The 22,852-nt window shown below is 45.0% G+C and overlaps 1 protein-coding gene across 1 annotated transcript in view; it reads right to left on the bottom strand.

Moving 5' to 3' along the window:
- Positions 1 to 7: 7 nt before the first annotated feature.
- LOC309564368 (uncharacterized protein) overlaps positions 8 to 22,852 on the bottom strand; it is a 770,106-nt gene continuing 747,261 nt past the window's right edge. The window contains exons 19-25 of the mRNA XM_082268995.1: positions 9,143 to 9,244; positions 7,448 to 7,545; positions 7,268 to 7,367; positions 6,880 to 6,975; positions 5,837 to 5,935; positions 4,379 to 4,477; positions 8 to 1,584 (exon numbers count right to left, since the gene is read on the bottom strand). Coding sequence (XP_082125121.1) covers positions 71 to 1,584; positions 4,379 to 4,477; positions 5,837 to 5,935; positions 6,880 to 6,975; positions 7,268 to 7,367; positions 7,448 to 7,545; positions 9,143 to 9,244 — 2,108 coding nt within the window. The 3' untranslated portion in view covers positions 8 to 70. The remainder of the gene's footprint in view (positions 1,585 to 4,378; positions 4,478 to 5,836; positions 5,936 to 6,879; positions 6,976 to 7,267; positions 7,368 to 7,447; positions 7,546 to 9,142; positions 9,245 to 22,852) is intronic.

The raw sequence follows: 22,852 nt of genomic DNA, 5'->3' as shown, positions 1-22,852 counted from the left end.
GGCTTAAGTTCCAGTGTGGACTTGATAAAGTGCAGCCAAACTTGATCTCTTGGTAAAACCTTTTGCCTGTTTAGATCACCAAGTCAGGAACACACCTGTGAGAACTATTTGAGATGCAGCAAGGTTTCAGATGTGCAACTTCCCCTCTGTGAATGTTTTTGGGTTTTTTAAATTCCCCTGTATGAACCTTTTCGTGTTTGTTAAGATCTGCTTTAAAGTGAAAACTTTTGCCGCACTCAGAGCAGGAAAATGGCTTCACCCCCGAGTGAGCTTTCTCATGTTTAGTAAGATATGATCTGGTAGCAAAGCATTTTCCACATTCAGAACACGAATACGGCTTCTCACCGCTGTGAGTTCTCTGATGTTCGATCAGACCGGTTTTCCGGGTGAAACATTTCCCGCAATCAGAGCACGAATACGGCTTCACATCTGTGTGAGTTCGCTGATGAACAATAAGACTAGATCTCTCCGTAAAACATTTCCCACATTCTGAACACGCATGTGGCTTAACCCCTGTATGAATTCTTTCATGTCTAGTAAGAGATGAATTTAAAAAGAAACTTTCGCCACATACAGAACAGGAAAACGGTTTCACCCCTGTGTGAGTTGTCTCGTGTACAGTAAGATATGACCTTTTAGCAAAACATTTCCCACACTCCGAACATGAAAATGGCTTCACACCAGTGTGAGTTCTCTGGTGACTAGCAAGATGGGACCGTTTAGCAAAACATTTTCCACATTCTGAACACGAATATGGCTTCTCTCCTGTATGGATCATTTGATGGTAGGTAAGATCTCCTTTTTGGGAAAAAGATTTTCCACACTCTGAACAGGAGAATGGCTTCTCTCCTGCATGAGCTCTCTGGTGAAGAATAAGTAGATGCTTAAAAGTAAAACATTTTCCGCATTCAACACATGAATACGGCTTCTCCCCTGTATGAGTGGCTTGATGGGAGATCAGACGTGACCTGTGCGAAAAACATTTCCCGCATTCCAAACACGAAAAGGGTTTCTCAGCCGAGTGAGTCCTCCGGTGTGCAATAAGGTGTTGCTTCTGAGAAAAACATTTCCCACATTCAGAGCATGAATACGGCTTCTCACCGCTGTGAATTCTCTGATGCTCGATAAGACCGGATCTCCGAGTGAAACATTTCCCACATTCCGGACAGGAGAAAGGTTTCACTCCTTTGTGAGTTCTCTGATGTACAAACAGGCTGGATCTAAAGGTAAAACATTTCCCACATTCTGTACAGGAAAATGGCTTCTCTCCAGTATGACTGATCTGATGGGAGATAAGATAGCCTCTTTGGGAAAAAAATTTCCCACATTGCGAACACGAATGTGGCTTAACCACTTTTTGATCTGTCTGCTGTGAAATAAGCTTTTTTTTCTGAGCAAAGGATTTTCCACTTTCAAGAGCCTCATTGGGTAAGTCACCCGGCAAGTTCCTTTCAGATACTGAAAGTTGATTTGGGGAAATTAGGTTTTCTCCTGAAGAAACTGATGTCATTTCATCATCTTCTAAATCACCATCTGGTAAGTTAACGAGATGTTCTTCCATGCTAGGTCTTCTGTATTGTCCATCTGGAGGGAATAAGCAATGAAGGTAAATAAGAATGATAAAGCCTAATGGGGTTGGTAAATGACCCACCACTCCCTTCCCAGTCCAAAAAAATTACTTAGGGCAATGTGCTTATATCCCACAAAAATCTATTCTTCTCACATCAAAACCGCCCCTCCCCCTTCACTAACTAAATTGAGAACTCTGATTAAGGCAGGCCATTGATGATATGATTTTCTTTCCTATAGATAATTGCTCGATTCCCCCCCCCCAATCAACACAGTCAATCCCTCCCGTAGAGCTATTGTGTTCTCCGGGTGGGAGGAGCTATCCCTGCCTGGAGAACACAGTAATTATTGCTAGAGGCTATCAATGGACAAACTTGTGTCCAATCAGCCTGCCCATAGATGGGCAAGTTGATTTAGATGGAGGGCTATTTAAAGCTGACCATAAATGGGTTGAATCTCAGCTGGATCGGCCAAGATTCGAACCATTTATGGCCAGCTTAACTCAGCCCTCCCTCTATATTAACTTGCCTACTCTAAACAGGGGCTCCTAACAGAAGTTTGATAAAATGTGGGGCCCATGGTCTAACTCAGTGTTTCTCAACTCCTGTGCTCAGGGCACCCTAACAGGCCAGGTTTTAAGTATGGGGGGTGTGTGTTTCCCAGCTGGTCTTTTTTCGTTTGCACCCTATGGCTAATACATAGCCATTAGTTTTTCAATACCAGTCATGGATGGGAGCAGGTTGGGGGAGGATTGGGCTATCTCCAAGCTCACCTGTTTCCCATCCATCCATCAGCATTCATGTACTTCCATGTTGGAGACACTCAGGTTGAGTAGTGTTAGGAAGTGTTAGGACTGCAGGATACACAGGGTGCCGTGGAGTGGCCTGCAGCTTATACATGCGTTTGCAAATGTGTGTTAACCAAACCCCTATTTTTAACCTATTATGTTAGACAGGTTTATTTGGTTTGTTAGCAGACTGGTGGGTAAGTATAGCAAACTAAGGGCCGGTTGGTTTCCACACACACCTTCTTTAATCCCCTTTTTCTCTTCAGTTAAGTATTACCTTGGGGAGATGCAGACTACAATACTGTAATCACTGAGCAGCAAATGACATCACCTGTGATGCATTTCAGTTTTCCTGCAAACCTGGCCTGTTAGTGTGCCCTGAGGACTGGAGTTGAGAAACCCTGGTCTAACTAAAGCCCCGTACACACGATCAGATTATCGAACGATCTGTCGTCCGTTTTTTGTGGCATGCTTGTCTGGTGTGGAAAGTGAAGAGGTTATTTTCATACGAATTTTCCCGTACGACAGAATTCTACTTCAGAAGTGATGTCATGTGTTGGATTGCTTTCTGTGTTCTTTCGTCTCTGAGTATGCCTAGTCTTGCTCATAAGATTTTTCCCCATCAAAATCTGTACTAATGAGACGAAAATCGGACGTGTGTTGACGGAGGACATAAATTTTATAGCCTGCACATCAGGATTTTGTCAGCCGAAAAGTTGGAGTCGGCTGTCGAAAGCACCATACTAACAATCCAAAGATCGGCAGATCGGTCGTCGGACGAATTTTCCCTTACAAATTTCTTATTGTGTGTACGGGCCTTTACTCACCTCCTGCGGTTACATGTGCAGATGGTTAGCAAGTCAGGAGATTATTACTACTATAGCACTGTATGATACGGACATTTCCTAAATTGTATTGTTCAGCAAGTCTTGTTAAAAGATCTTGTATGTACCCAGCAAGAACTATGCAAGACAGTGGTGTTGATTTACTAAAAGATATTAAGATATTTGCTGGAGCCCGTTGGTGACATTTTTAGGTACTAGAAGCTGCAGGAGAAGTGTTTTTACAACTCGCAAGAATATAAACACAGATCTCCCTCAACAAGGTTAGGATCTCTTCACAATTCAACAAATCTCTTTTTCCTCACCCAACCCTTATCTGGTTAGGACTGATAAAAGGCAAAAATTGCAACTTCACGCATCCTAAATTATAAATGTATTATAGTTTACAGAACATACTTGGTCTTTATTTTGCAGCAAGTTCTGCAACAGAGAACATCTTTTTTTTTTGAAAAACAAAATTAAAACTCAAAAGTTTTGCTACTCATTCTGGTTGGCATGCTTGCCACCAAACTACTGAGATGTGGAGAAGACTGAATTGACATCTAGGGAGATGCAGAGAAGACTGAATTGACATCTAAGGTGGTGTGGAGGAGACTGAATTAACATCTACGGCATTTAACAGCTAAAGGCCCGTACACACGATAAGAAAATCTGTAGGGAAAATTCGTCCGATGACCGAACTGCCGGTTTTCGGATTTTTAGTATGGTGCTTTCGACAGCCGACTCAGACAAAATCCTGGTGTGCAGGCTATATAATTTTTGTTGTCCGTCAAAACAACGTCCGATTTTCGTCTCATTAGTACAGATTTAGATGGAAAAAAATCTTAAGAGCAAGACTAGGCATGCTCAGAGACGAAAGAACACATAGAAAGCAATTCAACACATGACATCACTTCTGAAGTAGAATTCTGTCATACGGGAAAATTCATATGAAAATAACCTCTTCACTTTCCACATCAGACTAGCATGCCACAAAAAAAGGATGACAGATCTTCGATAATCTGATCGTGTGTACGGGGCTTACGTTGAAAAATCCAAACTATGGGTCAGCTTCCTCCCTTTCCAGATGGTCCAGCTTTGCATCTCCTGTACCACAACTCTTCTCCTTTATCAATTCATAAGAGACTGCCAGAAGGAGAATATGTGACCCTATTTTGTATTTAGTGTATATATTACTCACTTGTGCTGATCTCTATGTGAACCTCCTCCTCTTTAATCCCCAGATGTCTTCCTTCCTCAGCTTTGATGTCTCTCTGAGTGTCTCTGGTTATCCCAGGGTCTGTGAATAAAGATGAGAATGAACCCCCCCTGTACTTAGATGTATGAGAGACCCCAGAGAGTGTGTGTTTGGGGGGGGGGGGGGGGAGACTGGTCAAGTCTCTTGGCTGTTAACACAATGATATGATGTGATCTTTCTAAAACCGAGCTATTTCTTCCTCCCGATTCCCCACTCATGGTTTTACAAATGTGATTAACAGCACAACCTCCCCACATGCCAGGGTGCCTAGACTCTGACCTCCCCTTCAGGCCCCACATCCAACCACTGGCTAAATCCTGCCACCTCAACATTTCCAGATCGTCCGTCTTTTGTCCAGAGTTGTGTTTTGTTGGTTGGAATGTGCCTAGACTGCACACGAATTTTCTCGCCCGACAAAATTCTACTTCAGAAGTGATGTCATGTGTTGGATTGCTTTCTTTGTGTTCTTTCTTCTCTGAGCATGCCCAGTCTTGCTCATTAGATTTTTCCCTGTTGAAATCTGTACTGACTGCACGAAAATCAGACGTGTTTTGTTTTTGACAAAAATTTTATAGCCTGCACACCAGATTTTTTTCGGCCGAAAAGTCGGAGTCGGTTGTCGGAAGCATCATACTAACAAGCCGAAAATCGGCAGATCGGTCGTCGGACGAAAATTCCCTGCCGATTTTCGACGCGTGTGTACGAGGCTTAATACACCTTACTAACCGATCTGTGAATAATGGCCCCTCTCTGCCAATCTCTTCACTGGCTTCAACTACCCCACTGTATAAAATTAAAAATACCAACCACAACATACGAGGTCATCCACAACATTGCCCCCATCTACCTCACCAAACTCATCTGCAGATATCGCCCAAATCGTCCTCTCTGCTCCTCCTCCCAAGACATCTTGATCTCTAGCTCCCTTGCTACCTCCTCCCATGCTCGCCTCCCAGACCTCTCTAATCCTTGGAACTCCCTACCCCAGTATGCCCGGTCAGCTGCCACCCTGTTTAGGTGATCTTTGAAAACTAATTTATTCAGGGAAGCCTAACCCACCTAAATAAACTGTACTTGAGTCACCTCCATCAGATCATCCCCTGCAAGCTACGCTCCATGAGCAGGGCACTCCTATTCCTTCTGTATTGAACTGTACTGTAATTGTACTGTCCCCCTTTAAATTGTAAAGCACTGCACAAACTACTGGCGCTATATAAATCTTGCATATTAATAATAATGTGAGGAGGAGAGCTGGAGTCTAAAAGAGGCTGATGGCTCCTGACTGCCCCACTGGGCACATACTGTCTCCCCATTACTGTCTACTGACTGATGAAGGGGTACAGGGGATTGTTCTAATGACGGAATGAGGAGAATGTGACTTTTTTTTTTTTAATTACTTACCTTGGCTTATAAAAAGTTCCTTCCCTTTAATCTCTACACGTCTTTCTTCTGTTTTCTCAACTTTGATGTCTTTCTGAGTGGCTCTGGTGTTTTTTGGTTCTGTGAATAAATATGAAAGTAAAGCCCCCTGTACCGGCATACATACTGGCCTCTAAATACAGCGAGGGGAATGCAATACAGCTGCTGCAACACTTTTCTGGTGTCAATCCCTAGTATATTGTTCCAAATTCATGAAGAATACGCAACACTGGTTCTGACAGCGACTTGTGCATATTCAGGCAGCTCTAAAATGCACCACTTTTACATTGTGGCGCTGTAGGAACGTGGAGCATGCTCCTCCATTTTGTATATCTATATTTTGCTATGTGTCTAAACTCCATTTCAGACAAAGATTTTTTCACGTATCTCGCAATTAACACATTATAGCATGTTCTAATTATACTATCTGTTTCCTGTGGATGCTGTTGCCTATAGTTCCTCTTTCTTAAGTCTGAGATCAGAAATGTCTAAGCTTTCTTGTTTAACCAATAGAATCTACTGAATAGGTTAATCTCCGTAAATGGAGCGTCCCCTATAGCTTGGGATTGATCAGTTTATACCCTCTTATAAGGAATGTACCCTAGGCCACTCCCTTTTGATGATGCATGTATATATAGTTTTGAAACGTAATAAACCTTTGAGTAAGCCTTTGAACCATACTCTGACTAGTTTGATTTATTCCAGAGACAAAGGTTTTCTCCCGGAGACTCCGCCTTTGCACAGAGCTGACTTGACTGAGTTAAAGGTAGTCAGGGATTACCTTAGGAGGGGGTTGAGCCAATCACCTTCAGGCGCCATGAATGCACCAAAATTCAAAATAAAATACCACCAGATCATATCTTCCGAAAGTGGGGCTAATTAAAAACTCTCTTTTGGCGTACAGAGAAACTGGCTCAGACAGATGTTGTGAGAGTGTCTCACATGCAATCTAAAAAGTGGTTCAGCATGCGCCAAATTCAAGTGGAATCTTTAAATGGTTTTTGCATTTAGTATTTATTGCCCACCTGTGTTAATCTCAGTAGAAATTTCCTCCTCTTTAACCTTCATAGGTCCTCCTTTCTCCTCCTCGACTTTGACATTTCTCTGAGTCTCTCTGGTGTCTGTGAATAAAGGTGAGAGTGAAGCCTCCTGAAATGAGATGTATGAGAGACCCCAGAGAGTGTGTGTGGGAGGAGACTGGTCACGTCTCTTGGCTGGTAACACACAATGACATGATGTGAGGAGGAGAGCCGGAGTCTAATAGAGGCTGATGGCTCCTGACTCTCCCACTGGGCACATACTGTCCCACCCATTACTGTCTACTGACAGAGGGGGGGGGGGAGAAGAGATTGTTGTAGTTACTGAACAAGGAGAATCTGGGACTCTTCTCTGGATTTACTGTTTATTACTCACCTGTGCTGATCTCTGGAGGGATCTCCTCCTCCTTACACAGATCATCTCCCATTAAATATGGCTCTTCATTTTCCACTTTAATGACAATAAGCTCTTTATCCTAAATTAAAACAATATATTTAATTGGTATCTGATCCACAAGAATGTTCAGTTTTAGTACAGATCCTTAATTCTAGCTACCTGATCATCCTCTGGAATCTTGTTATTTTCCAGTTTCAGGTCCCAGGAATACAGAGGAGGGGGACATCTCTCTGGGGGATTTCTGTTACTGGATCCATCTGTAGGAAACACACACACTGACTGAATACATTGTTTCTATGTCTTTATATCAGAGGATGGGTGTATCTGGATCAAAGTTCCTGAACAGCCAGGCTGTGGTGTGGTGCCGGGCCACAGCCCTTATCTTGCCAGTCTGTGGGTTGACAGTATTTTTTTTTTTTTTATGTGACCTCGCTCGGATTGCACAAATACACACAGGACATCTGTCACAGCCTCTGCAGTGTCAGATTGTGGTTAGTTTACTAAAACTAGAGAGTGCAAAAGTTGGTGCAGCTCTGCATAGAAACCAATCAGCTTCCAGGTTTATTAGGTCAAAGCTTAATTGAACAAGCTGAAATTAGAAGCCGATTGGCTACCATGCACAGCTACAGCAGATTTTGCACTCTCCAGTTTAAGGGGCACACACTGACCCCTGACTACCAATACAAGGGGATGCAGTGAGCAGATACCACCAAAACATAGGCGGACGCTGAGAACTGACCACCAAACTAAGAAAGCACACTGATCACTGACTACCATTGCTGAGTGAAGGAGGCACGCTCACTGCCAATTTAAAGTGGTTGTAAACCTCAGACATGAAATATGAACAAAGCATATTCCTCTATAGTGTGTACTTGACTCAGTCCAGAGCACTAAGTGTCATTACTGTCTGCTGCCTGCTTCTTCTGCTAGCTGCATGAATCACTTCTGACAAGTTTTCCTGACACCAAGAGAAAAAAGGTGATGCTCCAGCACACAGCCTGTGATTGACAGCCTCAGCTCTGTTCCTGTGTGCTCCTCCAATCGTCTCTTCGAGTTCTCCTCACTGAGCTATTTCAGATCTTTGCCCCCTTTTTTTCTGACAGCTCAGACAAGCTTTAAAAATAAAGTAGAAGACTGCAGACAAACAGGTATAACTGATGTAGGAGGATTTGTTTCATCTCTGTGTATCACCTGAGGCCAGTCACGTCACTGGGTATATGGAAGGGTTTACAACCACTTTAAGGGGGTACTCACTCCTGACCACTGCACTCTACAACCTGTGATGTGCAATTACATACTCCAGACCCTTGCACTTTGATTGCTGCAAAGTATTGTGTATGTTGTACATTATATAGACTTAACTGCTGCACTGTATATTCTATATCAAGGGGCCACAACTCCCAGGCCGCGGACTGGTGCCAGTCCATGGCCTGCTGGGGCTTGGCGGCGGGAAGACCAAACCAGCGCAACCTGCACTGTCACCCTACTACCACCAGAGGTCGCCCACTCCCCATCTCCTAGCACCACTATTCACTTCCCTCTCTGTGGTCACGAAGAAGGAGAAGGGGAGGGAGGAGACCTGAGCTGGGGACAGGATCTCCGAGCACTGATGAGATCCAGGCTGCACCCCCAATACCCCCCCCCCCCCCAAGTGACAGGCTGCAACCACCTCACTGCCCCACCCCCCTCCCCAACTGGTTGACTTCTGCTGCTCTACATAATCCTATCATATCCATCATGATCCTAGAATTAAGGAGTACATTTTTGTTTCTTTTTTTTACTGAGCTCTGATATCAAAGGTTGAGAACCACTAATCAATACTCTTTTTTACAAGAAATGAAAGTCTCCTCTTACTGGGGGAAGTCAGGGGTGGCCGGTTCTCCATCATGATGCCCCTGTGAAGGTCCATGTCTTTCAAATGCTCCAACTCATCTTGCTTGCAATGCAATACAATCCCTAGAAAAACAAAAGTATATATACACATTATTATTATATTTGCTGAGAGGAGTTGTAGCTGCAGATGTGGAAGCCAAATACCTAGAGGTACGAAGCAAAGTGCCCAGGGACCCAGGCGGCAATTTAAATGTAGGTCATGTTCTAGTAAGCTATGTAGTCGGAGGGGGTTTTCTTGGTTTTTAAGTCAACAGTGACACGGGGTTCAATACATTTGAAAATACCTATATATATATATATATATATTACAATTTAAATAAGGTTATACTTGGAAAATGTGGGCTGCCTATAGCAGCCAAACAGATTCCCCATCCACATGATACCAAAAATTTGATATCTAAAATCCAGTAAGATTCAAGATGTTTTTACATCAAGGTATATTTACAGCATCTATTGCAGTGATTTCCAAACTGCAGCCCTTTGCTGGCCTTTATCTGGCCCTCGGTGCACTATTCCATCCAATGACACCAACGATGGGGCAACAATTCCTCCCAATGACACCAACAATGGGGCACTAATTCCTCCCAATGACACCAACAATGGGGCACAATTCCTCCCAATGACACCAACAATGGGGCACAATTCCTCCCAATGACACCAACAACGGGGCACTAATTCCTCCCAATGACACCAACAACGGGGCACTAATTCCTCCCAATGACACCAACAATGGGGCACAATTCCTCCCAATGACACCAACAATGGGGCACAATTCCTCCCAATGACACCAACAATGGGACACTAATTTCTCCCAATGACACCAAGAACGGGTCACTAATTCCTCCCAATGACACCAACAACTGGTCACTAATTCCTCCCAATTACACCAACAACGGGGTACTAATTCCTCCCAATAACACCAACAATGGGGCACTAATTCCTCCCAATGACACCAACAATGGGGCACTAATTCCTCCCAATGACATCAACAACTGGTCACTAATTCCTCCCAATGACACCAACAATGGGGCACTAATTCCTCCCAATGACACCAACAACGGGTCACTAATTCCTCCCAATGACACCAACAATGGGGCACTAATTCCTCCCAATGACACCAACAACGGGTCACTAATTCCTCCCAATGACACCAACAACTGGTCACTAATTCCTCCCAATGACACCAAAAACGGGTCACTAATTCCTCCCAATGACACCAACAACAGGTCACTAATTCCTCCCAATAACACCAACAATGGGGCACTAATTCCTCCCAATGACACCAACAATGGGGCACTAATTCCTCCCAATGACATCAACAACTGGTCACTAATTCCTCCCAATAACACCAACAATGGGGCACTAATTCCTCCCAATGACACCAACAATGGGGCACTAATTCCTCCCAATGACACCAACAATGGGGCACTAATTCCTCCCAATGACACCAACAATAGGGCATTATTCCTCCAATACCAATGACAGGGCACTAGTTCTGTTCCTACTGATCAGAGGTGCTATATCTTTTTTACTACCACTGACCACCAAGTCAGAGGCATTGTTTGTTTCCACAGATGCTGGGGCATTTTCTACGCCCGAGGGACCACAGTCCAGACCTCACTATGTCTGAAGGACAATAACTTAGCCCATTCTTTAGAAGACCTCTGATTTATTGCAACGGAACCTCTAACGGAATGCCTGGACAAGGCCTTCTAGTACACAGGGAGAAGTTTTTCCGGTACAATCATTTTTAATGACGTAAAAAGTAAACAGTATACAATGAATAAAGGAATGTTTGGTTCCCATACAAGCGAAATGGATAACGGGAGCAAAAGTACAAAATCAATGTTGAACTGCTGAACGAGGGTTCTATTAAGCTCGGGTTCTGCTAAACTAAGGTACTAATAAGTTGGGGATCTGCTGAACAGAGATACTAATGAGCTGGGGATCTGCTGAATGAGGATACTTTGAAGCTTGGGTTCTGCTGAACTAAGGTACCAATAAGCTGGGGATCTGCTGAATGGAGATACCAATGAGCTGGGGATCTTCTGAGCGAGGGTACCAATAAGCTGGGGATTTGCTGAAAGGGGGTACTAATGAGTTAGAGATCTACTGAACAGGGGTACTAATAAGCTGAAGATCTGCTGAATGAGGGTAATAATGAGCTGGGGATTTACTGAATGAGGGTACTAATAAGCTAAGGATCTGTTGAACGAGGGTACTACTAAGCTGGGGATCTGTTGAATGAGGGTACTACTAAGCTGGGGATCTACTGAACATAGGTACTAATAAGCTGGGGATCTGCTGAACAAGGGTACTAATGAGCCGGGAATCTGCTTAACGAGGGTACCAATAAGCCGGGAATCTGCTTAACGAGGGTACCAATAAGCTGGAGAACTGCTGAATGAGGGTACCAACAAGCTGGGGTTTTGCTGAACGAAGGTACTAACAAACTGAGGATCGGCTAAACAAGGGTACTACTAAGCTGGGGATCTGCTGAACAAGGGTACTATTAAGCTGGGGATCTGCTGAACAAGGGTACTACTAAGCTGGGGATCTGCTGAACAAGGGTACACTCTAAGCTGGGAATCTGCTGAACGAGGGTACTACTAAGCTGGGAATCTGCTCAACAAGGGTACTAATAAGCTGGGAATCTGCTCAACAAGGGTACTAATAAGCTGGGAATCTGCTGAATGAGGGTACTACTAAGCTGATGACCTGCTGAACATAGGTACTAATAAGCTGGGGATCTGCTGAATAAGGGTACTAATTAACCAGGGATCTACAGAAGGGGGATACTAATGAGCTGGCGGTCTGCTGAACGGAGGTAATAATGAGCCGAGGATCTGTTGAACGAGGGTACCAATAAGCTGCAGATCTGCTGAACAAGGGTACTAATAAGTTTGAGTTCTGCTAAACGAAGGTACTAATAAGCTTGGGTTCTGTTGAACAAAGGTATTAATAAGTTGGGGATCTGCTGAACGAAGGTACCAATTAACCAGGGATCTACTGAACAGGGATACTAATGAGCTGGCGGTCTGCTGAACGGAGGTAATAATGACCTGAGGATCTGTTGAACGAGGGTACCAATAAGCTCGTGTTCTGCTGAACGAAGGTACTAATAAGCTGGGAATCTGCTGAAAGAGGGTACTAATGAGCTAGGGATCTGCTGAACAGGGGTACTAATAAGCTGAGGATCTGCTGAATGAGTGTAATAATGAGGTGGGGATCTACTGAATGAGGGTACTAATAAGCTAAGGATCTGTTGAACGAGGGTATTACTAAGCTGGGGATCTGTTGAATGAGGGTACTACTAAGCTGGGGATCTGCTGAACATAGGTACTAATAAGCTGGGGATCTGCTGAACATAGGTACTAATAAGCTGGGGATCTGATGAACGAGGGTACTAATGAGCTGGGAATCTGCTTAACGAGGGTACCAATAAGCTGGGAATCTGCTGAATGAGGGTACCGATAAGCTGACGAACCAATAAGCTGGGGATTTGCTAAACAAGGGTACTACTAAGCTCGGAATCTGCTCAACAAGGGTACTACAAAGCTGGGAATCTGCTGAACGAGGTTACTAATAAGCCGGGAATCTGCTGAACGAGGTTACTAATGAGCTTGGGATCTGCTGAACGGGGGTACTACTAAGCTGATGACCTGCTGAACATAGGTACTAATAAGCTGGGGATCTGCTGAATAAGGGTACTAATTAACCAGGGATCTACAGAAGGGGGATACTAATGAGCTGGCGGTCTGCTGAACGGAGGTAATAATGAGCTGAGGATCGGTTGAACGAGGGTACCAATAAGCTGCGGATCTGCTGAACAAGGGTACTAATAAGTTTGAGTTCTGCTAAACGAAGGTACTAATAAGCTTGGGTTCTGTTGAACAAAGGTATTAATAAGTTGGGGATCTGCTGAACGAAGGTACCAATAAGCTGGGAATCTGCTTAACGAAGGTACCAATTAACCAGGGATCTACTGAACGGGGATACTAATGAGCTGGCGGTCTGCTGAACGGAGGTAATAATGACCTGAGGATCTGTTGAACGAGGGTACCAATAAGCTCGTGTTCTGCTGAACGAAGGTACTAATAAGCTGGGAAACTGCTGAAAGAGGGTACTAATGAGCTAGGGATCTGCTGAACAGGGGTACTAATAAGCTGAGGATCTGCTGAATGAGTGTAATAATGAGCTGGGGATCTACTGAATGAGGGTACTAATATGCTAAGGATCTGTTGAACGTGGGTACTACTAAGCTGGGGAATCTATTGAACGAGGGTACTAATGAGCTGGGAATCGGCTAAATGAGGGTACCAATAAGCTGGGGTTCTGCTAAATGAGGGTACTAATAAGCTGGGAATCTGCTGAATGAGGGTACTAATGAGCTTGGGATCTGCTGAACGGGGGTACTACTAAGCTGAGGACCTGCTGAACATAGGTACTAATAAGCTGGGGATCTGCTGAATAAGGGTACTAATTAACCAGGGATCTACAGAACAGGGATACTAATGAGCTGGCGATCTGCTGAACGGAGGTAATAATGAGCCGAGGATCTGTTGAACGAGGGTACCAATAAGCTGGGGTTCTGCTGAACGAAGGTACTAATAAGCTGAGGATCTGCTCAACAAGGGTACTACTAAGCTGGGAATCTGCTGAACAAGGTTACTAATAAGCTCGGGTTCTGCTGAAGGAAGGTACTAATAAGCTGGGAATCTGCTGAATGAGGGTACTAATGAGCTTGGGATCTGCTGAATGGGGGTACTAATGAGCTAGTACCTGACCCTACGATAAACTCAACATGCCCACTGAAAGGGGAACCTCCTCTCCTTTACAGCCATGGAAGCCGCCATCTTGGCCTCCATTTAAACTGCAGTCTCCATGGTGCTGTACGTGGGATCAGTTTTAACAATGGCCATTTGACGGCTTGCCAGTTCAGTTAGCAACCGCGACAGTTATCATTCACGGCATGCCTTAAACTGAACCGTTTCGGAAAACCGTTAACCCGATAGGTTTAGTTATACTTAAATTTGCTGGCTCATTGGCCTGACCCTCTCTAAAGCTGGCCATATACTAGTCGAAATATCGGGCAAACTCATTTTCGAAAATCGGCTGTGAGAGCAGACGATCGTGCCGTCGTGTAATGACCGTTTTTCGAACGATGGATCCGTTTTTCGTTCTGTTTGTCACATATGCCCGGTGCAAACAGGTCGGCCGGGAAACACATCAACCTTTCAATTTATCCTTCGTTTATCGTTCGGTCGGCAGATTTGCGAAACCGTTCCTTCGATTTTTCGGCTCTGAAAAGTGGACGAAAAAAAAGAAAACTGGGCGAAAAACGAACGATCGGACCAAATGACAGATTTCCGAACGATCGTTCGGCTAGCGTATTGCCAGCATAAAGCATACAAACATGCATTCATAGGGTTCCAGAGAGGCTGCCCATCAATTATGTCTTCAGAGAGTGCTGGGACCCCTTTATCTCTTCCCTTATCTGATAATAAGAAAACATTATTACCTCCTCCTCCTCACTGGACAGCCAGCCTTCAGCCTCACACCCCCCACCAACAGCTACTAGGAAACAGTAGAAAATCCTGTCAGAATTCTCAACAAAATGGCCGCCAAACTCCCCTGACTCCTCTCTTCCCTCTGCGCGCGCGCGTCTCCATAGCAACCAGGCACAGCTAGGGCTGCCGAGGGACCAGTAGAGCGGAGAGCGTCCTAAGAAACACTCCGCCCACTGCGCTGCTGTTTCCAGAGCAACCGCTAGAGGAAAACTATCTCTTCCTAGTTACTTTCGCCCGTCGGACATTTTCTCGAAGGCCAGGTTAAAACCGGAAGTGAGAAAACGCCAACGAATATCACCAAAATATTGCCACACAATAATGTTGTGATGGACATTTTCTGTAGAAGTTGAAATATTCACTTGGTTTATTGCGAAACTAACCCGAGAGCGCCAATAGTATGGAGCAGGCGGACATTTTACTGTAGCCTGCCTGAGGAGTTGGGAGTTGCTCTTGCAGTTCAGGAACTGGGGGGGTGTGGGGGGCTGGAGAATGGCTGTCCAGTGAGGAGGAGGTAATAATGTCTTCTTATTATGAGAGAAGGGGGTCCCAGTATTCTGTGTGGACTGAATGGGGGGGTCATGTAACCTCCATAGATCCTCATCATCCTGAAAGTCCTCTGATGTGTAGAACATTGGTTGGGGGGCTTCGCAGGGGCAGGACAGGGAGCTGTCAGAAGAATACAGCTGTCCATGGACATCATTTCCATTCTCTTTTCTCATAGACCGTGCTTGGAGAATAAAAGGTGGGATCTTTTTGTGTGCTATGGACGACAAAGACCGTTTAAAATTGTTATTCCTGAAAGGACCCATCATGATTAACTCTGAGACTGTTTAAATTATCGTTCATAGTTATTTTTGAACTTTTCATGCTCCTGGGCAAAAAAACAGAGCGGGCAACGACATGGCAAATGAGGTTTAACGTGGAGAAGTGTAAGGTTTTGCACTTGGGGACTAAAAACATAAAAGCACAATACACGTTAGGGGGGGAACCCTTGGGGGAATCAAAAATGGAGAAAGATCTGGGAGTCTTGGTTGATGATAGACTAGGCAATAGCATGCAATGTCAAGCGGCAGCTGCCAAAGCCAGCAGAATATTAGCATGCATAAAGAAAGGGATGTATTCCAGAGATAAGACTATAATCCTTCCACTTTATAAAACTCTGGTCCGACCGCATCTGGAGTATTCTGTCCAGTTCTGGTCGCCAGTCCTCAGGAGGGATGTGTTGGAGCTGGAGAGAGTCCAGAGAAGGGCAACTAAACTAATTAGGGGATTGGAGGACCTTAATTATGAAGAGCGTCTGCAATCGCTTGATTTATTCTCCCTGGAGAAGAGACGCCTGAGAGGGGACATGATAGCAATTTATAAATATCTCAATGGTGATCTCAGCATAGAAAAAAGGCTATTCAGTCGCAGGGATTGCATGGGGACTCAAGGGCATACAATGCGATTAGAGGAGAAGCAATTTAACCTCAGGCAACGCAGGGGGTTCTTTACTGTTAGGGCTACAAGATTGTGGAATTCTCTACCACAAGATGTGGTTTCTGCGGGAAGTATGGTGGCTTTCAAAAGACTCTTAGACGTACATCTCAAGGATCAGAACATTCAGGGGTATGAGAGATGATTACGGCCACACACACCTACACAGGTTGAACTGTATGGACTGTTGTCTTTATTCAACCTCACCTACTATGTAACTATGTAATAGAACAAAATGTAAGCAACATGGCCAACTTTCTTTTTGTTTCAGATATGCCTTTAATGTTTGTTATTATATTGTTGACTTATTACTTGGAAAGCCAGAGGAGCTGGAACATTTGGATCTGCAGAAGGACGTCATGATGGGGAAGCGGCCGCCCCTCACATCACCGGGTAAGAGGAGACTTCTATTTCTTGTAAAGGAGAGAAGAGTATTGAGGATCCCCCTAGATCAGGGATCCTCAAACTACGGCCCTCCAGCTGTTGTGGAACTACACATCCCATGGTGCATTGTAAAACTCTGACATTCACAGACATGACTAGGCATGATGGGAATTGTAGTTCCCGAACAACTGGAGGCCCATAGTTTGAAGACCCCTGACCTAGATACACACACCCTCTGATATAAAGACATAGATACAATGTATTCAGTCAGTGTGTGTGTTTCTTACAGACGCAAAAACAACATAGAAAGTAAAGATGGGGCTTTCTAGGCCAATTGGGAGAAGGACGATCAAAAACAACAATCAATTATATATAAAAAACTTTGTTTATTGGTACAACGTAAAAACATATATGACATTAGGGTATATAACCCGACATCAATACAACACAGAATTAAAAAGGTAAATTAGTGCAGAAATACTTTCCCATAAGGGGGTATCAAGGACCCATTATAGATGTTATAGGGTCTCTGGTGGAATAGCGTTCTAGGGGTCCCAGCAAGCCGACGCGTTTCGCATGGGGCTTCCTCAGGGCCAGAGAAGACGGGTATTTCTGCAATATTACATCACATCTTTTCTTTCTATGTTGTTTTTGTATCAATAGGGATACGGGCCTACCTACACGGTAATTTTTTTCTATTTCTTACAGATGGATCCAGTAACAGAAATACCTCAGAGAGCCGTCCTCTGTATTCCCGAGACTCCACACAAGAAGATCAGGAGATCTCAAAGGATGATCAACTTTATCAAACTGAGGTTTGTAGTTTAAACTAATATTTGTCTGTTACATCATAATTCAGATGTTATTATCGATATTCTGTATTGTCGTTTATCTAGAACGAGGAACTGTTTGTTATTAAAGTTGAAGATGAAGATGAAATGTTTATCAGTGGTGATGAGCTGTGTAAGGAGGAGGAAGTTCCTCCGGAGATCAGCACAGGTGAGTAATAAACAGTAAATCCAGAGAAGAGTCCCAGATTCTCCTTGTTCAGTCACTACAACAATCTCTTCTTCTCCCCCATCCCCTTTCAGTAGAAGACAGTATAGGGGGAATTAATGCGGAGTTCCACCCATTTTTAATAGGTTGGATTACATAGATGTATGTAATCCCCTTTAAAACGACTTTTACCAATGGAAACTTTTTTTTTTTTGCTAGTAAATACCTTATTTTCTTGTTTATTCCTCCTCTCCTCACTTCCGGGTCCGATCGGCGATGACGTCCTCCGGCGATTCGCAGTGTGTGCTGGGATGTATTCCATGCCAGAAATCTCGCAGTATTACCCAGGAGCTGAGCTGTACTGTGTGTATTGAGGCCGTGACCTGCCCTGCCTCCTCTCAGTGAGTTGTACTGTATGCATTGTATTCAGGCCGTGCTCTGCCCCGCATCCGCCCCGCCTCCTCTCAGTGAGCTCAGTGAGGATATAATGCTTTCAGTCCTCGCTCACTGAGAGGAGGCGGGGCAGAGCATGGCCTGAATACAATGCATACAGCTGCAAACAGGGGGAAAGCTGTGTGACTGTACTCTGTAAGAAATCAATAGCTGTTTGTCTGTACTGCAACTGACTGCTGTGTGACTGTCTCTGCAACTGAGTACCTGGGAAGTCTGGTAAGTATCCTTGCGACTGGTGAGTATCCTTGCGACTGGTAAGTATCCTTGCGACTGGTGAGTATCTTGTGACTGGTGAGTATCATTGCGACTGGTGAGTATCTTTGCGACTGGTGAGTGTCCTTGCGACTGGTGAGTATCTTTGCGACTGGTGAGTGTCCTTGCGACTGGTGAGTATCCTTGCGACTGGTGAGTATCCTTGCGACTGGTGAGTATCTTTGCGACTGGTGAGTATCTTTGCGACTGGTGAGTATCTTTGCGACTGGTGAGTGTCCTTGCGACTGGTGAGTGTCCTTGCGACTGGTGAGTGTCCTTGCGACTGGTGAGTATCTTTGCGACTGGTGAGTATCTTGCGACTGGTGAGTATCTTTGCGACTGGTGAGTATCTTTGCGACTGGTGAGTATCTTTGCGACTGGTGAGTATCCTTGCGACTGGTGAGTACCTTGTGACGGGTGAGTATCCTTGCAACTGGTGAGTATCCTTGCAACTGGTGAGTATCCTTGCAACTGGTGAATATCCTTGCACTGGTGAGTATCCTTGCGACTGGTGAAGTAGCTTGCGACTGGTGAGTATCTTGCGACTGGTGAGTATCCTTGCGACTGGAAGTATCTTTGCGACTGGTGAGTGTCCTTGTGACTGGTGAGTATCTTTGCGACTGGTGAGTATCCTTGCGACTGGTGAGTATCCTTGTGACTGGTGAGTATCCTTGCGACTGGTGAGTATCCTTGCGACTGGTGAAGTATCTTGCGACGGGTGAGTATCCTTGCGACTGGTGAGTATCCTTGCACTGGTGAGTATCCTTGCGACTGGTGAAGTAGCTTGCGACTGGTGAGTATCTTTGCGACTGGTGAGTATCTTGCGACTGGTGAGTATCTTGCGACTGGTGAGTATATTGCGACTGGTGAGTATCTTGCGACTGGTGAGTATCTTGCGACTGGTGAGTATCTTGCGACTGGTGAGGATCCTTGCGACTGGTGAGGATCCTTGCGACTGGTGAGTATCTAGTGACTGGTGAGGGTATTAGCGACTGGTGGGTACCCCAGGTTTTGTACCAGGGAAGTTAGAGGTAGTGTAGGTAAGGAAGAGCAGGTCGTTAATATTATCCCCATAGAGTAGAGGGTAATAATGTCCGACAGGATTGGGGATGCCACTCAGTGCACTTCTTGCGGCATGTATGCGTTCCTTGATGAAACAATCGAGGACGAATACTGCTGTGCAAGATGTGAGCGACTTGTTGCTCTGGAAGCCCACATCGTGGATCTAGAGAACACAGTGACAAGACTGCGTGGCATCTACAACCTGGAAAGGAGCTTGGACTTTACCCATCAGGCGCTGGCAGGGGTCAGCATAGAGGAGGAAGGAATAGAGGAGACGCAAGCAGCAGAGGTACGCAGCTGGGTGACTGTTAGGAATGTTAGGGGGAGGAGAGTCAGGGAGGCCAGTCCTGAGTTGGTACACCCTAACATGTTTGCCGAGTTGCAGGTTGAGGGGGATATCAACTCAGGGGTGGCAGTGCTGGAGCATGCGCCCTCCCCCAGCTGCCAGGGGAGGGACGGCTCCAGGAAGAAGGGGGGCCGTAACTCAGGAAAGGTTAGACAGGTTGTGGTAGTTGGGGACTCAATTATCAAGAGGACAGAGAGGGAAATCTGTAAAAAAGATCGCGTGAACCGAACAGTTTGTTGTTTACCGGGCGCCCGAGTTCGGCACATCGCAGATCTGGCAGACAGATTGTTGGGCGGGGCTGGGGATGACCCAGCGGTCATGGTGCATGTGGGCACTAATGACAAAGTTAAAGGTAGGTGGAGGATCCTTAAGAACGATTTCAGGGACTTAGGTAATAGATTGAGGAAAAGGACCTCCAAGGTGGTTTTCTCTGAAATACTGCCTGTACCTCGAGCCACACAGGAGAGGCAGAAGGAGCTTAGGGAAGTTAACAAGTGGCTGAGGAATTGGTGTAGGAAGGAGGGGTTTGGGTTCCTGGAGAACTGGGCTGACTTCTCAGTCGGCTACCGGCTCTTTAGTAAGGATGGGCTGCACCTTAATGGGGACGGTACAGCTCTTTTGGGGAGAAAGATGGCCACCGAGTTGGAGGGGCTTTTAAACTAGGAGACGGGGGGGAGGGCTCAGAAATAGAATCAGTCAGGAGGGAGCAGAGGACTGAAGGCAGTTGTAGGGTCAATAGCGACAGTAGGTCAACAACATCAATTGGCGGGTCTGTGCGGGAGAACAGCAGACCAAACAGAAATAAACAAAACCGCCAATCACGTTTAACTTCCGTAAAACTAAGAGGGGTATATGCTAATGCCAGGAGCCTAGCTAATAAGATGGATGAGTTGGACATGTTAGTACATGAGGAGGACATAGACCTTGTGGGAATAACGGAGACTTGGTTCGACCCCTCACATGACTGGCTGGCCAATATCCAAGGGTATTCGGTGTACCGGAAGGACAGGGTTGGTAAAAGAGGGGGAGGGGTATGTCTCTATGTCAAGAACAATATAAAGGTGCTAGAAAGGAGTGACATTACGGATGGGATGAGCATGGATTTAGAATCTGTGTGGGTTGAACTCGATAGGGAAGAAGATAAGGGAAAAGTAGTTGTGGGGGTTTGCTATAGGCCACCTAACCAAGGGGAGGAGGTAGAGCTGGAATTTTTAGCACTAATAGGTAAAGCGGCAAAACTAGGATCAGTCATCATATTGGGGGACTTCAATTATCCCGACATTGACTGGGAAGAGGGGACTGCACACTCGCATAAGGCCCGGCTATTCACGGAAACCTTACAGGATAACTACATGTCGCAGTTGGTGGATTCCCCTACTAGAGAGAATGCTATCCTGGATCTATTGATCACTAATGACCCAGACATAATCTCGGAGGTAGGAGTCCAGGACAACCTGGGCTCTAGCGATCACAGGATGATCACATTTAGTATAAATAACAATATAAAAAGGCAAGTGGGGAACATAAGAACCCTAAACTTCAGAAGGGCAGACTTTCCAAAATTGTACTCATTGATGGAAAGGGTAAACTGGGACCAAACCCTGGGATCACTGACCACAGAGGAAAAATGGGAATGCTTTAGAACAATATTAAGCAAAGGCATCTTGCAGTGCATTCCTATGGGGAATAAATTTAGAAGAGACAAAGCCAAACCTGGCTGGCTAAACCGTAGCGTTAAAAAACTTATTAGGGGAAAAAAATTGGCCTTCAAGAAATATAAATCAGAGGGCACCGTATCGGCCTTCCAGCAATACAAGGAGGAAAATAAGAAGTGTAAACACGAAATCAAGATGGCTAAAATCAACTTTGAGAGACAAATAGCGGAGGATAGTAAAAAAAACCCAAAGAAATTCTTTAAATATATCAACAGCAAAAAAACTAGGGCAGAGCATATTGCACACATAATTAGCGATGATGGGAGGATGGTTACAGAGGACACTGAAAAAGCAACCGTGCTGAATTCTTTTTTCTCGTCAGTCTTTACGCAGGAAAAGGAAGGGTACACTGACCATGACTGTATGGTTAGTAGTAATACACAGGACTTGCCACTATGGCTAACAGAGGGGGAAATCAGGGAAAGACTGGATAAACTTAACACAAACAAATCACCAGGCCCGGATGGTGCTCAAGGAACTCAGTATGGTTATATCTAGACCACTGTTCCTGATCTTTGCTGACAGTATTAGGACAGGAGATGTACCAGGGGATTGGAGGAAGGCTAACGTGATTCCGATATTCAAAAAGGGCCAGAGACATATCCCGGGAAATTATAGGCCTGTCAGTCTGACATCAATAATATGTAAACTTTTGGAGGGGATGATAAGGGACTATATCGTAGAGTATGCTAAAGACAACAACATCATCAGTAGTAACCAGCACGGGTTTACAAATGGGCGATCTTGTCAAACCAATCTCTTAGCATTCTACGAGGAAGTGAGCTGTGAGCTAGATAGGGGGAGACCAGTGGATGTGGTGTACTTGGATTTCGCTAAGGCGTTTGATACAGTTCCCCACAAGCGCCTAATTTATAAAATAAGGTCTGCAGGTATCGACAGCAGGGTTTGCTCTTGGATACGGAATTGGCTAAAAGGCCGTGTCCAAAGGGTAGTAATAAACAGCGCATACTCAGACTGGTCTGAGGTAGTAAGCAGGGTGCCCCAGGGCTCAGTCCTGGGACCAAGCTTGTTCAATTTATTCATAAACAGCATTGAGGAAGGGATCAGTAGTTCGTTATCAGTTTTTGCAGATGACACAAAATTGGCCAGGGCAATAACTGCACAGCATGAAGCAGATATCCTACAGAATGACCTGGACAAACGACATGGCAAATGAGGTTTGCCATGTCGACATGGCAAATGAGGTTTAATGTGGAGAAGTGTAAGGTTTTGCACTTGGGGACCAAAAACATAAAAACACAATACACGTTAGGAGGGGAACCCTTGGGGGAATCAAAAATGGAGAAAGATCTGGGAGTCTTAGTTGATGATATATTAGGCAACAGCATGCAATGCCAAGCGGCAGCTTCCAAAGCCAACAGAATATTAGCATGCATAAAGAAAGGGATGTATTCCA

Source organism: Pelophylax lessonae (genome assembly GCF_965119305.1).
Source record: "Pelophylax lessonae genome assembly, chromosome: 9".
Classification (NCBI taxonomy): Eukaryota; Metazoa; Chordata; class Amphibia; order Anura; family Ranidae; genus Pelophylax; species Pelophylax lessonae.
The sequence above is the reverse complement of the archived record's forward strand: the minus strand, read 5'-3'. Positions and strand labels throughout refer to the sequence as shown.